The 17647-nt window shown below is 46.5% G+C and overlaps 1 protein-coding gene across 1 annotated transcript in view; it reads right to left on the bottom strand.

Annotated features, from left to right (window-relative positions):
* Positions 1 to 510: 510 nt before the first annotated feature.
* LOC147458104 (uncharacterized) overlaps positions 511 to 17647 on the bottom strand; it is a 35245-nt gene continuing 18108 nt past the window's right edge. Inside the window, exon 2 of the mRNA XM_086512840.1 lies at positions 511 to 1069. Coding sequence (XP_086368966.1) covers positions 872 to 1069 — 198 coding nt within the window. The 3' untranslated portion in view covers positions 511 to 871. The remainder of the gene's footprint in view (positions 1070 to 17647) is intronic.

Consider the following 17647-nt stretch of genomic DNA (forward strand, 5'->3'; position numbering starts at 1 on the left):
TGTATCTAGCTCGTAATTGTCCACTTTCAGCTAAGCACACCAGCAACCACCTTGCCAAGCCTCCGTGCTGGGACATAATCACTTCCCAAGAAATCATCGCATCTATGCATACGTTTGATTTAAAATGCACTAAACCAAAATTCAATCGCGACTAGCTACTACACAACCACCATTTTTTGCACAATAAGCGACAGTCAATTCAATGTTCTACATTATGTCACTCCTTAAAATACACACTTCCACTTTGCAATTACACAAAAAAAAGACACTTCAAAATTCTCCTCTAGAGAAGCTTGGGACAAATGTTTTCGACTAAAAGACTTCAAACATCGGCTTCACAATGATTACAAAAGAGTTTTTATCTGAAAGTCCATCTATTGCTGGGACATAATCACTTCCCAAGAAATCATCGCACCTATGCATACGTTTGATTTAAAATGCACTAAACCAAAATTCAATCGCGACTAGCTACTACACAACCACCATTTTTTGCACAATAAGACAATAAGCGACAGTCAATTCAATGTTCTACATTATGTCACTCATTAAAATACACACTTCCACTTTGCAATTACACAAAAAAAAGACACTTCAAAATGCTCCTCTAGAGAAGCTTGGGACAAATGTTTTCGACTAAAAGACTTCAAACATCGGCTTCACAATGATTACAAAAGAGTTTTTATCTGAAAGTCCATCTATTGCTGGGTAAAATGCTGGAATGGCAAAAGCTTTTATGCCGCCAGACCTGCTGCTCAACCAAGTTGTCGTCATGCAATCGTATACCAGGCAAAGAACCTTCAAGACAAAGCATCTGCAAAAGACTACTCTTTTGGCACAAAGTTTGGAAGAAACAGCTTTCAATCATTGCGTACTAAGCTGCTGTTGACTCTTGTGGAGGTGCAGCTTCACTACTTTCAAATTCAAGCTTTGAAGCCTTCTTCCAAGGACCAAATAAGAATTCCTTTCTCTTAGTCTCTTTGTCAACGTGGCAAAATTGTCGAATCCTGTTCCTTCCAACAAGCCACATTAACAACGCTTTCAACCGTATCTTACTCTTAATACCTGCAGGCTGCAAAACAAGCACTATCAAAAAACCAGAAAAATGCCACAATTGCTCACATGAAAATTCTAACCAGAAAACTAGGATTTCAGAAATTCGCTTTTGATTCCCAGCAAACAGAATCCCCTAGCGTCTACGGTGGTCCATGCTTCCATTTGACAGAACATAAACTAACAAAAAGGGAGATATGAGAGAGAGAGAGAGGGAGAGAGAGAGAGAGAGAGGACTCCTACCCTTAGTCGGTTCTTGCTCCATGGCGGCCACCACACCTGCACCGGGTGTCACGACAACTGCCCACACACCCTTCACCTAGACAGATGACCTGACTACGGAGGACCTTGCCAGTATCGAGGTGGCCACCAGGCACTACTTGGGCCGGACACTGGTTGGGCGCATGGTGGGCCTCTCCCTTCAGGCGGCACAGTTCGTGAGTGGCTCGAGTTTGCCCTCGGTGGCTCCAAAGGCAGCATCTTGGAGCTCATCAAGCTGGGCAGCGGCATCTTTCATGTGCAGCTTTCAGACAGCCGCTATGCTCTTTAGTCGCTCTCCTATCATCGCAAGGATCCGGCTATTGGTTCTAGAGCATTGGACACTAGACTTCGATGTTGAGGAGTTTGATCACCAGCAATGGATCCCTCGCTTCCAAGTCACTCTCTCCTTTCCATCGCTCCTGGTCCATCTTTCAAGTGTGTTACTGGCGTAGCCCCGCTAGTTATACCAGGTTCACTGGCTACAAAGATCGGCACACCCCAGATACAAGTCTACACACCTGATCACCAGCAATGGATCCCTCGCTTCCGAGTCACTCTCTCCTTTCCATCACTTCCGGTCCATCTTTCAGGTGTCTTACTGGCGTAGCCGCTAGTTATATCAGGTTCACTGGCTACAAAGATCGGCACACCCCGGATACAAGTCTACGCACTCGATGCTAACCATTTTCCGGATTACAGTGCAGCTTTGCGATCTCACAACAGAGCAGGCCCGTCTCTAGATGTTGGAGGTTACAGGTCGCCCCTATCAGCGTCTTAGGTGCCATCAGTTTGCACACATGGTGCAAACTGGCCCCGGGCCACATCCTCCCCCACCTGAGGACATAGTGGAGGGTTGCCCCTCGTCGCTATACCTTTCAGCGGACACCACCTCCTGCAGCACCAAATCTACCACCTCGACAGCATGTCTCCCTGACAGTCTCACAGGTTTCAGCAACTCAGCCGGTTCAGCCACTACTAGACATACCCTCTAATTTGCGACATCTACCCAGGACTACCTCACACTTGGCTATGCAAAGTTCAAACTGACTTCCACCTCTCCCTACTTCACCAGCCCCTCCTCCCATTCCTCCCCAACCCACTGACACTGCCGCTCCATCACCCCCTACCACCTACCCCAACCCCCCCACGTTCGCCCTCACCCATGGCACTCCACCCTCTCCACCTCTCCTATGCGCCCCACCACCCCCTCCTGTGCGTTTTGACAGATAATGTTACACTACGTGGGCATCTAGCATGACGTGCATGTAGTTTTAGGTTAAAGAATCCAATGAGCCATTCCCCGCGTCAATCGGATTCCCGGGTGGACAGGTGTGCGATGGTTTCACTCAGAAACTTCACCTAATCAAACTTATCAATAAATCATTTACTGATTTATTTTTAAGAATTTGACAGAGGTTTTGCCCTACCTACACCCTAAGGAGTTTATAGCATGCAACCTTTACCTATAAAGGGAGCATGAGAGAGAGCGTTTTGCATCAGATGAAGAAGCGGTAGCAAGAGGAGCAGTTCAGCCTTGCGTTTTGCTCTCAAATCAGCCTTGGCGTTTTGTGCAGCAGCAGGCAGCCCTAGCGTTTTTGCTCAAGATCGTCATATCAGCCCTAGCGCTTGCAGTCCAGCAGATCAACCCTAGTGTTTTCAGATTTCACTCCTTTCCGTCGCCGGAAAACACATTGGATCTACTTTCGCGAGTTTCCCATTGCAGTCCGGTACTTCGGCAACCGATCGAGCCTCTCCTCGGCCATTCCCTCACCGCATGGAGTGCTCCCATTGCTGCCCATCATCGGCATCGGTGAAATCTGCATTTTCAGCCCTCATTCCTCTCACATCGAAGCGCAAATCAGCCCCAAATCTACCCCTTGATGGTCATTTGCACTTCCACATCAAGAAGGATCCAAAGATGCATCAAATCAGCCCTGAAAGTGCTTCATCTTGAAGAGTTACCGAGGCGGCATTCCCCATTGGAGTCGGCAGAGTCTGCACTTGAGGTATTGCATATGTGTACATTCTATTTATGCAACCAAAAGCAAATACCACATCGGCAACGGTGTGGGGGGCCCTTGAGAGGGTCGGTTGGGACGCCATCGGCTCTCTCTCTCTCTCTCTCTCTCTCTCTCTCTCTCTCTCTCTCTACATCCAAAGTGCAAATGAGGATGGATTCTAATAGTAGTAGTATTTTTGTTCTAGTCTTTTTGTCCCTAGACATGGTATCAGATTCACAATTTTGTAACAGTTTGGTCTCATGTAAAGATTTGTGGAAGTGTAAAACCTAGATCTTCACCATTTCAATTCTGTTGCACTTGGCATTGGTATCAGAGCTTTGATTTTGCAACCCTTCAGTAATACTCCTACCACTCTTGGAGCAGCAAGCTAGCCATTGCGCGTGGGACCGTGCACCTTGAGCATCAAAAAATAGCAACCAATTATATACCCGGTGTTGCATGCTGGGTGTGCCTATGACGGGGTAGATAAGTTTCCAGAAGATTAGTCTGTGACCTTCCTTGAACCAAGAGCGGAAATCCTTGCATGGTCAAGACTCGTAGCGGTATGGAGACCTCCACCAATTCAAAAGGCGAGCAAGTTCCACCTACGGATCCTCCCATGAGTCCTCCCTCTACCCCTCCATCCTTGCCACCAAATCCCATGGATTCCATGATGCGGATGATGATGCGGCAAGAAGAAGCACGTCGAATAGAGCGTGTGGAAGCGGCGGAGCGAGAGGAACATCAATTGACGGCCGACGTCGAGGCTCGTGAAAGGGAGAGTGAGGCAAACGCCGAGGCAAGAAACGGAAGCCATGCTGATCTCATCACCACTTTGGCGGTCCAATCGGATACCTCTTCTTCGAAGCTGGATTATGCAAAGCTTGCCAAGACCATCGCGGAGGTGACCAATGATACATGGACCTCCCATGAGTCCTCCCCCTACCCCTCCGTCCTTGCCACCAAATCCCATGGATTCCATCATGCGGATGATGATGCGGCAAGAAGCACGTCGAATAGAGCGTGTGGAAGCAGCAGAGCGAGAGGAACATCAATTGACGGCCGACGTCGAGGCTCGTGGAAGGGAGAGCAAGGCAAACGCCGAGGTTCGTAGGCAAGAAAGGGAAGCCATGCTGATCTCATCACCACTTTGGCGGTCCAATCCGATACCTCTTGTTTGAAGCCGGATTATGCAAAGCTTGCCAAGACCATCACGGAGTCGACCAATGCTACACGGACGACCAACGAACCCATTCCCGAGAAGATTATGTTCTTTAAGTATGACGGTAAGATGGATGCTATTGTCATTTATTCTTCGTTGCATCTATCTACATCCTATTTTGCGGTTGTTAAAAAGTCTGATACTAATAAAGTTATCTTGGCTTCCGTGCATCTCACGGGTGATGCCATCACCTGGAAGGATGAGTGGATGGAGGAGGAGGAGAAGGAAGCCCACAAGGCGGCCTATCCCGAGTCTCTCCTTGTTCCCCCTCACGAGCTTAGTTGGGAGGAGTTCAAGCACGATCTAAAGACTCACTTCTTCCCTCCACAGTACCTAAAGCGATTGAAGGAGAATTTTCGGGCTTTGTCTCAACAAGGTAAACCTGTGATCCTAGTTTTTTTCGAACGCGTACAGCTGCCAAACCCTCCGTCCATACAGGTTTACCTTTATGGAGTACAGATAGAGTATGGAATGGCATTCCGTATGCCCAGCTAGCGAAAGTCAAAAATTGGGGCAAATTTTAACGGGTTGGGTTTTTTGGCCGCGCGAGCATTATCAACTCTCTGTTTACTGTTCGTAGCTCTCTGTAAGGTGTATGCAGGCACTGCAAGGACTCAGAGAGAGTGAGAGTTGACGGCAAGCCCATCCTCTCGAGTCTCGGGTCTCGCCCTCTCTTGCTCGCCTTGGTCCTCCAGCTTCTCCCGCACCCACGAGCCCTAAACCATCGCGTGGCGTGAGACTTTCTCGCAAGAGTCAGACACTGAGCAGATGGGCCGAACCAAGCGTCCCGAGTGGCAATATGTGCAGCAAGTGAAGGGCCTCCCAAAAGGAAAATGGACTTGCAAATGTAATTTTTGTTGGCATTCATGGGACGGTGGTCCTTTGCATATCCGTGCATATATACTGGGCATTGCTCGCCATGGTGTGGGAGGCCCATGTGATGAGGCCCCAGCAGATGTTGTAGAGATTGTCACAAGATTGCATACAGATGCAAGGCTAGAGGGAGAAGACAGAGCTGCTTTTGTAGATGCATTGGTCAATGATTTGAAAGGAGATGCCTCTCAAGCTCAAGGAGGTGCTTCAATGAGTATGGATGCTAAGGGAAAGACTAATGTAAGTGGCTCTTCCAAGTCCAATGTGGGGTCCTCAAGCAAGAAGAGGAAGGTTGCGCAAGGGGGTTTGGCAAGTGCATTTAGCTTGCACGCACGGAACCAAGCAGACCAAGTGTTACGAGGACGTGGCAACTGTTCACTATGGCACGAGGACGTGGCAACTGCTAACCTTAGTTATTGGCTTCTTTCCAATGATTTTTGTTTTATTTATGAGACCCTCTTTTTGAAGTTGCAAATGGTCAGACATTGTATGACCAATGTGAACGGTAGTTTCACCCACAGACGGGAAGTTGGTCGGCGCTGGAATTTGTATAGTAAGAGGATGTCTAGGCTTAGTTCAAGATCATGTAGGTTCCCCCATCGCACTTCGCAAGTTGGTGGATACTAGGAAATTAACTCCATAGAGGCACAGTAACAAGGTGGGGTCACCCAGAGAAATCCACCCGAGAACTAGACTACATTTTGGATGTGGTCCCAGTGGTAAAAGATGGTCTGATGACCAGTGAGAGTCCAATGGAACCATCTACTAAAATTTAGGGAACTGCTATTTTGGGCCATGAAATCTATTCGTGTCATTAGCTCCGGAATGACAAGAGGAACATTTCATTACTCTACCCCTAAGTCAACTGAACAACCAGTTGAGATATTTTTAGATCAGAAGGTCCAAAGCGGGGAATTAATGCATGAGTGCCACTTGGCACAATTTTGGGAGAGAGAAGCATTAAAACAAAACGTGGGCTGCATTTTTCAGCCGTATGGTGGATTGTTGCAGGTACCAAAGCTACTGTGTGCTTGCCTACCCTCTATGTATAGTGAAGTGCAAGAACTGAAGCCTTGCACAACATTCACTGCGCTCTCTCTCTCTCCCCTCCGTGCAGTTATGTGATGCCCCACAAGAGGGCTTTTCATTTGACCTATGTACAGTTGTGTGGGTTCATGCGCAATTGCCGAGGCAAGAGCCTCTTGCACAGGTACTAGATTAGCTAGTTGTTAATCCCCCGCAGGTACAAGTGAATTTGGAGAGGTTTCACGTGAGAAATCTCGTCCAATTCAAAGGGCAAGTAGCCCTACAGGTGCGGGAGCTCGAGTACTTGCTACGGATGCAACCGGCTTGCGAAACGGAGCCCAAAACAGGGAAATACAGCCTGCTGTGTATTTTTCCAGGTTTAGGGTTTCGGCCCTAAATCGTCCCCAATATCCCCAGGAGGTTCGGGGACGTGAGGGGATCGATGTAGAGGTGATTTGGCGCATTTTCAAAGCAAAAAACAGAGAATTCAGCGTGCTGCAGATTCTCGCCATGTTTTGAAAAGTGTCCGTATGTGTCGGGAAAGTCATCTATTGCGTGGGGATACTGTCTGTGAAGCGTCCTAGTACAGTTATGCTGCCGAAATCGGGCCAGAATAGGTGGTTTTCAGCCCGGATTATGCGGGACAGCTCGTAGGAAATCACAGGTTTTATTCCCTCTGTTAATACAATAAAGAAATACCGAAAGGGATGCCAGTCTTTGGGGCCAACACGTGTCGGCGTCTGCTTGGTAGCGCTCTAGCTTCCAAGCCGTGTGTGTTTGAAGTATCAATTCCCATTACAGGTTTTCTTTTGCAAAGTTTCTCTGTGTCCTAAAGTCTAAAGTAAAGTTTCAGGTAAAAGCCAAAGCCTACCACCCCACAGGCCGGTTTCAAGGTTCCATCGCCGGGATATCAATCACTTTGTCCTCAAGAAGTGAGCCTCGGTTGTTTTGGGTAAAGACACAGAGTACAGGAACGCGGAACTACACTATGGCCGATAAAGGGAAGGGCATTATGGAAGAGGGCTCCTCTTCGAAGAACAAACATGAAATTCCTATGGTGTTCGAGATTGGCAAGAGCTCACGGCCACGTCAGTCGGTACCTCTTGTTGATGTGAATGTCCCTCCAATACAGGGCTTTTGTCACAAAGTGATGACGTGGCGGACAGCAGAAACCCTAATTTCTGCCAGAAACCCTAAAATTCCTGCAAACCCTAATTTTTGCCAAAAACCCTAAATTCCGGAAATCGCGGAGGCGGATTATTATATAAATTAAAAAAAAAAAAAATTGGAAAATGATGAGCGACGCGAATTTTGCTTTTGCTTTTTTTTTATAAAAAAAAAAAGAGAAAAGACTCTCTAAGAGAGAGAGAGAACTGATGCTTTTGATTTTAAAAGCTTTTGGGGCTCTGCTTTTGGGCATCCCTTGTAACCTTTAAATTAGTGGTGAGGGCCTCACTTCTTAGAGCATCTGGACGCAGAGTCTGAGAGTGAAACCCTAACCGCTCTCTTGTACTTTGATGATTGATTAATACAAAAAGAAATACCGAAAGGGGCGCCAGTCTTTGGGGCCAATATCTCTAGGCACGGAACTCCGCCGGGCCAGTGCAAATCTATTGTGATCTGTGAATTGTTTTGAAGTGGTTATTTGGTGCTGTCGCGGTTGATTCTTGACTTGGAGTGTCCAAGTTTGTTACAGTGGTATCAGAGCACGGCCGATTTCTCTTCTACGGGAAATCCGATCCCCGAATTTTTTTTCCGCGGCACCTATGGCTTCAAGCAATGATCAGTCGACTCCCTCTGCATCTGGAGATGCGGGCTGGGATCACAACGAAGATTCAGACAAAGAGTATGGCCCGCCTTGGCCTACTTAGGCGGAGCGGCGAGAGATAGAGCGTCGCCAGTTGATCAGCGATGCAACAAAGATGATGCTCAATTTTGCCAAGGACCCGAAGATGGCAAAATATATGAACCAGACCTCTTTGGAAGAGGTACAGATGGAGTGGCAGAGAACCACAACACCACTCCCGAAACCCGCTCTCAAGAAACCTTCTACCTCCAAGAAATATACGGAGAAGGAACTGGAGAACGTGGTTGATGCACGGATTGCTCAGCTTTTCGACGTGCAAAAGAAAGGCAAAAAGCACGGCAAAAAGCAGAACAAAGGTACTGACTTCCCGGGATATTTGGGTCGTCAGTCGACATTCGACAAAGCAAAGAAACGGAAGAAGCGTGTTCGATTTGAAGGAGTACCCAGTTCTTCTTCTTCTTCTTCTGACAGTTCTTCTAGCTCCTCGGATTAGAGCGAAGAAGACAGAAAAAAAGCAAAAAGCGAAGCAAGACACAAAGCTTCGGAACGGGCAAGAAAAAGGCAAAGAAGGCTACATCTCGCCCAGAGACTGACAGTTCTATTGAGGACTCGTCTACAGACAGCTCAGATTCCGATGACGGAAAGTTTTATGCGAACAAGAAGAATTTTTACAAAGCCAACCAGTATGACTTTCTCGAAGATAACAGCAAGAAAGTCCGAGAGTTTAAGGAAGGTGGCCACTCGATCAAGTTTGATACTTTTCAGGATACTCAGATGCTTCGAAGGCTTTGTCTCTTATACAGCAGTTTGACATCGCTTTCGCGGGAGGACGCTATTCAGAGCACTCCAAGATTCGGAGAGCTGCCTCTTACTCTGAGGGGAATGCTCGTACTTGGTGGTCCACGCTTCTATTAAGCAAGACTGTGCCAGTTACATGGCTGAAATTCAAGAGGCTTTTTATTTCTTCTTGGTTGACTCAAGAGTTTGAGCGAGATATACGAGCTGCTTGGAACCATCTCCGGATGACCAAGAGCGATACAATGAATTCTTATTGTGAAAGATTCTCGAGCTCTTTTCTACCCGCCTCTTCATTCAAGAAGATCTCGTTCAGAGAACAGATTGAGCAGTTTACCTTGGGTCTACCTACAGAGATCCGAAATCACTGCTTGGAACAGAAGTCAGCTTCTATTCAAGAGTTGATGAGTCATGCGAAGCGGGGCTTTGCCATTCACTCTGGCAGTCTGACCTACCCCACAGATGAGGCCATGACACAACGAGCCGAACAGACTTCTGGGAATGAAAGTAGAATGAAAAAGAGCAACCCAGAGAAAAAAAAAGGATGCACGACCCAGACTTACTCATCAGGAGCGGACTCGCTACATCAGGGAGGGGAAGTGCTTTGGATGCGGGGAACATGGACATATTTCCGCAAAGTGCCCTGATAAGGCACAGAAAGAACACAAAGATAAAGACGACGACAGGTCTGAGAGTTCGAGAGCAGTTGAGGAATGTGGCAAAAAGGCAGATAGAAAAGCAGAACTGGTACCACATGGCGTGGGACTTGCACCGAATCAAATGAATGAAAGTACAAACTTTGCCGTTTTTTTTTTTTGGGGCAAAGTGAAGGATCAGGAAGCTCTTTTGAAGGAGCCAAGGCCAACTTCTTTTCACTTGGAATTGGCGGCTCGATTTGGAACTGCGCCCGACAGACTGACGCCACTGGCGGAGGTAGTTCGACTGGCACCTGGATGGGATGTTGCCATTACACCGAGCATTGGCAAACTTCGTTTGCAATGACAGGGGTGTTCAGGGCACGTGAGTGACGTTCTACTCGGGATCCCTTGGTACCACAAGAACTACGCCGTGGTTGACTACCGGGCCGAGAAAGCGACTTTGATAAATGAAGGGCTTAGAGATTGTACTTGATGAACTTCAGTTTTCTTACTCATTCTTTTGGGAGAACTGAACCATAGATAAAAGTTGAATATGTTTTGACCTGAAGAAAAGAACGCCAAGATTTTTTTCTCCACGCTCATGCCGATTGCTTTTGAGAGGGCCTGAAGATCATACCATTGATCTGATATCTGGAAGCACACCACCGAATCGGCCACCTTATTGTGTGAGCCGAGTACAGAATGAAAAGATTATGAACTCAGTGAAAGACCTCTTGGAAAAGGGTCTTGTCCAGCCTAGTACTTCACCGTATTGCTCTCCAGTGTTGTTGGTTTTGAAGAAAGACAGATCTTGGAGAATGTGCATCGATTATAGCACTCTCAACGAAATCACCATCAAGAACAGATTTCCGATTCCTAGGATCGATGATATACTCGACAGGTTACAGGGATCCTCGTGCTTTAGCAGGATTGACTTGAAGAGTGGATATCATCAGATCAGGATAGCGCCAGGAGATGTCTACAAGACAGCTTTTCGGACGACTTTTGGGTTATTTGAGTTTTTGGTGATGCCTTTTGGCTTAACCAATGCTCCTGCGACATTTAACCGGATGATGGATAGGATTTTTCGAGAGTACAGGCTATTTGTTGGCACTTTCTTTGACGACATCATTCTTTTCTCCAAGAATGAGGCAGAACACAGAGATCATCTGCTTCAAGTCTTTCAGGCATTACGAGATCACACATTAGTGATTAATGCTAAGAAAAGTGAATTTTTCCTACCAGAGATACATTTTTTTGGGACACATTGTGTCAACAGCAGGAGTGCAAATGAACCCGGCCAAGATAGAGACTATCCGTGATTGGCCCGATTTGAGGAATGTCCATGAAGTTAGAAGCTTCTTGGGACTGTGTTCGTACTACAGGCGGTTCATACGAAAGTTTGCAGAGGTTGCTTCCCCTTTGCATATCTTGACACAGAAAGGAGTACCTTTTTCGTGGGGACCCACAGAGGTGACTGCCTTTCAGACATTGAAAGAGAAATTGACTACGGGACCTATTTTGACTTTGCCGGACTTGCAGAAGTCATTCGAAGTATATTGTGATGCTTGTGGTCGTAGTCTGGGTGCGGTCTTGATGCAAGAAGGCCATGTCATAGCTTACGAGAGCTATTTGTTCTCTAGGCCGGAGATGACAGCACAGATTTATGAGAAAGAGCTTTTGGGCGGTTATCCATGCTCTTACTCAGTGGCAGCATTACCTACTCGGAGCGGATTTTACTGTCTTTACAGACCATCAGAGTTTGCGCTACTTCTTGTCACAGAAGCAGCTTGCGGAAAAGCAGATGCGGTGGGCGAACATCTTGTCAGAGTTTCACTTCCAGATTGTCCATGTGCAGGGACAGAAGAATGTGGTGGCAGATGCTTTGTCTCGGAAACCGTTGGTTCTGGCTATTTCCGCGATACATCATAGAAGCTTCGAGGATATGGTCGATCAGTGTGCCACAGATACAGATTTTGCAGATATTTTCACACGGATACGGGATGGGGAGACAGTAGCTGGATACTCCCTTCGGGAAGGCTACTTGATGAAAAAGACTATGTTGTGCGTTACACAGCCGTTGAGGGAAAAGGTTATGATTGATTGCCACTGTCCACCTTTTACGGGTCACCGCGGCATTGCTACCACCATGAAAGGGGTAGAGAGATATTTCTTTTGGCCGAGACTCAAGAAAGATGTGGAAGAGTTTGTGCGCAGTTGCTTGGTATGCCAGAAGGTTAAGTTTAATAGGCATAAAGCACAGGGATTGTTACAGCCTTTACCTATACCCACCCGCCCCTGGGAAAGTATAGCGATGGATTTCATTTTTGATCTCCCGAGAACACAGAGTGGTCACGATGGTATCTGGACTGTTATTGACAGATTTAGCAAACAGGCTCATTTCATTCCAGTGAAGAAAACAGTCAAGCCAGATCACTTAGCGAGACTGTTTGTGGCCCAGATTTTCAGATTACATGGCATGCCTGAGACAATTGTCTCCGACAGAGACCCCAGATTTATGAGTTGGTTTTGGAAGGCAATTTGGGAGAACATTGGCACGCGGTTGCAGTTCTCGTCATCGTTCCACTTGCAGACTGACGGGCAATCTGAGATTGCCAATTCAGTGATTTTCGATTTATTGAAGTCTTATATCTCAGATCAGAAGACTCAATGGGAAAGATATTTACCTCTGGTGGAATTTGCCTACAATAACACGATACACTCGTCGACGGGTAAGGCGCCATTTGAGATTGTTGAAGGTGCTGCGAAGGTTCCACCCTTCCTGAGCACAAAAGATAAGATCTTTGAAGCGGATAAATATACGCGAGATCTGGATACGGCTTTTGCCAAGGTTCGCGAGACTTTGCAGAAGTCTCAAGAACGACAGAAAAAGGCAGCGGATCGCCGTCGTCGCGACATGAAATTGAAGGAGGATGATTGGGTGCTCTTACGTTTTGAGAAGGCACGCCTACGAAAGAACAAGGGAAAGGAGAGGCTTTTTCCAAAGCTTAGTATGCGATACTACGGCCCTTTCCAGATTACTGAAAAGATAAATGAAGTCTCCTTCCGATTGAAACTGCCAGATACTTGGAGGATTCACAATGCATTGCATGTGAGTCTCTTGAACCCTGTTAAGGGTGATGTGCCTGATGATGGGGAGCCTGATGAGCAACCCAAAGTGGAAGAAAACGAGGAGATCCTTGTTCCTGAACAGATTTTGGCACATAAGGATACGAAGAAGGGTAAAGTCCGAAGGCGGGTTCTTGGTTAAGTTCAAGAACTTTCCTGCATTTGATGCGAAGTGGATGGAGGAGGAGGACCTAGCAGATACTCCTCGGATTGTGAAACTTTACCTCGATGTTTTGGTTTAGCATAGTCTACTCCAAACGGAACCCAGAAACTCAGCTTGGCCGAAGATCTGGTGCAGTGGGATGCACAAGAGGGGAGTTACTCCACTCCTTTGTCAACAGATGCCTCGATTTTGATACTAAAGTCACTGATGTCTCTTTGAGCTTCAGGGATACTGAGAGCTGACAATATTCTGCTGGATGACTTTATGAAATGGAATTCCTGATTATGATACTGATTTGTTCTTGACTTCTTGTGAGTGCAGGAACTGATGCCGAAATGACTGCAGCATTTTGGTCTGATTGATCTCGAATAGACATGGTTGCAATAGGGGTTAGTCAATCGGACATCGATGAGGTCCCGATTGGACCTAGATGTGATTGCTAGCTACATTGCCGATAAATCATGGTCTAAGATCCGAATGAATGTTGAATGTCATGTGATGTCCTGTGATGTCTGGTGATGTCCTGTGATGTCGTGTGATGTGACTGTTGATTTTGTACATGTGCTAGATGTGTGTTCCTAGTACGTAGGTACTAACAGTCAGTGTCTGCTAAGACGGTTTATGGCTTTTGTCGGTTTTGCAGGCGTAATCGCGGTCGATTACAATGCTTTCAAGAGGGGGGTATGTCACAAAGTGATGACGTGGCGGACATCAGAAACCCTAATTTCTGCCAGAAACCCTAAAATTCTTGCAAACCCTAATTTTTGCCAAAAACCCTAAATTCCGGAAATCGCGGAGGCGGATTATTTTTTTATTTTTATTTTTTTTAAAAAAAAAATTTTTGGAAAATGATGAGCGACGCGAATTTTGCTTTTGCTTTTTTTTTATAAAAAAAAAAAAGAGAAAAGACTCTCTAAGAGAGAGAGAGAACTGATGCTTTTGATTTTAAAAGCTTTTGGGGCTCTGCTTTTGGGCATCCCTTGTAACCTTTAAATTAGTGGTGAGGGCCTCACTTCTCAGAGCATCTGGACGCAGAGTCTGAGAGTGAAACCCTAACCGCTCTCTTGTACTTTGATGATTGATTAATACAAAAAGAAATACCGAAAGGGGCGCCAGTCTTTGGGGCCAATATCTCTAGGCACGGAACTCCGCCGGGCCAGTGCAAATCTATTGTGATCTGTGAATTGTTTTGAAGTGGTTATTTGGTGCTGTCGCGGTTGATTCTTGACTTGGAGTGTCCAAGTTTGTTACAGCTTTATGATTTGGCAACTTGAGGATGATGCGTTCAGGACTCAGTTAGTTGCCTCGGTGAATGTGTTTTCACAATTGGTGCAGAACCCAAGGTTTATGGAGTTCTTGCAAGCGCCACCACTGCCACAGCAAAATAGGAAATCCACACCGCGAACAGAGCTTGTTTGGCTCAAGCCCAAGTACTTCATGCGCCCCAACAGGATAGGGAGCACTCGCATGTTGCAGAGTCAGGGGCTCCAAAGCAGGTTCCTCCCGCCCTTGAATAGGTGGTTAGAACGCCTATTTTACAGGCTATGCCAGTTCAGCCCGCCACCTTTCAGAGCCTGCATGCTGTCTTGAATGGACAGGGAACCGGTTACCAGGCAATGCATCCAGTTTTTCCACCACCTACACCACATCCAAGGTATTTCGGGGGTGGATCTGTGTTCCAGAGTATGGCTGGTTATGCGCCTGGGGACCAGCCGTACATGCCAGGAAATGTGTTTCGGGGTATGCAAGGCATGATGCCAAACTGTTAGGTGCAGCGGAATGATTGTTTGCGCTTTGCTCAAGATGAGTGCTCCGAACTGTGCTCAAGGTTCCTTTTAGTTCTTATGGAAGGCAAAGCCTTCCGTTCTTAAGGGAAAGTGCTATGATCACAAACAAAGTGAATGGACACCGTGCGTGCAAGTGTATGAGACTGAGAGATAGAGAGAGAAGAGAATACGACACCAGAGACGTTGTAAACCCTCCTCCGAAGGCCCCACTCTCATTGGCGAGAGTGGTCTACTTTTGATTGCACAAAGTGGTACAATGCGTATGCAATGGACTGATGCAACTTGGACTATGCCGATGATGACGACGACAACTGTAGGGCTGAAATCTGTGGTCTTCTAACTGCTGAATTTCAGGACTGTTTTGGTGGCTGAAAATGACTGTTTTGGCTGCGTTTTCGAGGGCTGAAAATGGGGGTCTTCTGCAACTAACTAGAGATGAAAACGCTGAGCATCTATTGTCGCTAAGGCTGAAAACCAAAAACGCTGGTCTGTTGTCCTTAGCAAAAACGCTAGGCTTGATAAACTCCAAAAACGCTGATGGGCTGAGATTGGAAAACGCTAGCAAACTGATGCTTCTGCTGGTGATTGGGTGGATCTGCAACCGCTAGGGGACTGGGAGATGATGGCGATCATGCAAGGGATGGAAACGCGAGGGATCTGGGTACTGCTGCTGATGCGGAAACTGTCAAGACAGAAAACGCTAAGTGCTTGTGGGTGTTGGCGATGACAGCAATGGAAAACGCCAAGGGTTCTTGCTGGATTCTGTTGAGAAGGTGCCACTTGAGCATGTGCTCCTGCTGCCTCTTCTGCCATTTAGTGCTAACTTGGGTTTGCTTATATATTAACTTAGCAAAATTGCCCTACCTACGTTTGTTGAGAAGTCACTTAAAAATAATAAGTGAAAATACCAAAAATAGGAAAAATAGGCTAAATGCACCGGAAAATTCCCCTAACTGAATCTGATGGATTCTAATGGGAATGTTGATGATCATGTTGTGTGCAACCAAAGGATATGCATCTACACTAAGCGACTGGGCATGCACGGTCTACGAATAGACTCACAACAGTGCCAGATCACTTCTAAATCTAGCTTGACTGGACTGACTAAACCCTGATCATGCTTTACCTTGTCCACGGACACATAGGGTTGGATGTGTCACGTGACATCCCCTCCTTTTCAAAGTGAGGTACTGGTACCGAACTGTATAGCGTCTGTCACCAGCCAATGGCAATTCCATTTTTGTTTATTTTCTCTTTCTTTGGGGAATTTCATTTGTTTGACCTTTTGGAAACACCCCTCTGGAAATCTAACTGCCCTGCATTGCATAGCCAGTGTGGAACTGTTCAGAGAGAGTCCAGGCCTACGGGCTAAAGAGCACTAAGGTTGGACAAGGACTACGGTTAACCAAAGCGGGGTCATTGGCCAGTCAAAGCGGAATCCTTTGCTACATAGGCTACATTTCAGTTCTGGGTGTGGCTGCAGTGTACAAAGAGGGTCAGATGACCTAGAAGAATGTAATGGCAGAAACTCCTAAATTTTAGGGACTGCTATTATTGGACGACAAAATGTCTTCGCGTCATTACGTGCAGTTTGACATGGGGATCATTTTGTTACTCTGTGGCCAAGTCAACAGAGGCTACAGGTGAGATATTTTTAGACCCGAGGGTCTAAAGCAGGAAAATGCACAAATGAGTGACACTTGGCACTCTAAGGCCAGTTTACTACTTAAAGAGAAGGCAAAAACGTGATTTTCAGCTGTGAGCTCGTTTTTGAGTGCTGTCACAAGTGGGAGAGCTTCAATGGAGTGCTAGCTTACCCTCTATGAACAGTGAGGTGCAGGATGTCATGACCTGCACACCTCTCACTGCTCTCTCTCTCCCCTATTCTTTATGGTTATGCCCCTCTAGTGGGCTCATCAGATTGACCATGTACAGTCTTGTGGTTTGATGCTCTATTGTTGAGGTAAGAGCCTCCCTGAACAGGAACAGGAGTAGCTAACTGCTACTCCAAAGCAGGGAAACGAGAGGGTGATAACCTCTCAAGTAAACACACAAAAATCAGCACTGTCTTATTGCTGATTTTGGGTTGTTTAGGGACTGTTTTGTGCTCTGAATCATGCCAGAATCAAGGGGCACGTAGTCCAAGGCATTCGGAACAATGCAAGGACAGTTGACAGCTGAAATTAGGTCAAAAACAGGTCCTAACCAGAAAATACAGCGGTCTGAAATTTACTGTTTTGCAGCCGTATGGATGCCAGATGCATTGGGAACAGTGCCCAACTGTCAGAGAACACTTCTGGGAAGTGTTGGGGCTCAAAACAAGTGAAAAACCAGAAATTCCAGCGAGCTGTAATTGCTCTTTTTGAGTTGGAATCAGAGGGTTTATGCCAGTGGAAGTGAGTTCCAGCAGGGGAATTGGTTTCACGCAAGTTTTGGGACTGTTATGCTGCCGAAATTTCGCCAAATCAAGTGGTATCTAGTAGGATATAGACAAAGGATTCCTAGGAGTCAGATCAGAAGACTCAATGGGAAAAGTATCTACCTTTGGTGGAGTTTGCCTACAACAACACGATACACTCTTCGACGGGGAAGGTGCCATTTGCTAAGCACGAAAGATAAGATTTTTGAAGCTGATGAGTATACGCGCGACTTAGACACGGCTTTTGCCAAGGTCCGCGAGGCTTTGCAGAAATCTCAAGAACAACAGAAAAAGGCAACAGATCGCCATCGTCGCGATTTGAAATTGAAGGAGGATGATTGGGTGCTCTTACGTTTTGAGAAGGCACACCGGAGAAAGAAGAAGGGAAAGGAGAGGCTTTTTCCAAAGCTTAGTATGCGATACTACGGACCTTTCCAAATCTCTGAAAAGATCAATGATGTCTCCTTCCGACTGAAA

This window comes from Adiantum capillus-veneris, chromosome 5 (assembly GCF_014529385.1).
Source record: "Adiantum capillus-veneris isolate H3 chromosome 5, ASM1452938v2, whole genome shotgun sequence".
In the NCBI taxonomy this organism is placed as follows: Eukaryota; Viridiplantae; Streptophyta; class Polypodiopsida; order Polypodiales; family Pteridaceae; genus Adiantum; species Adiantum capillus-veneris.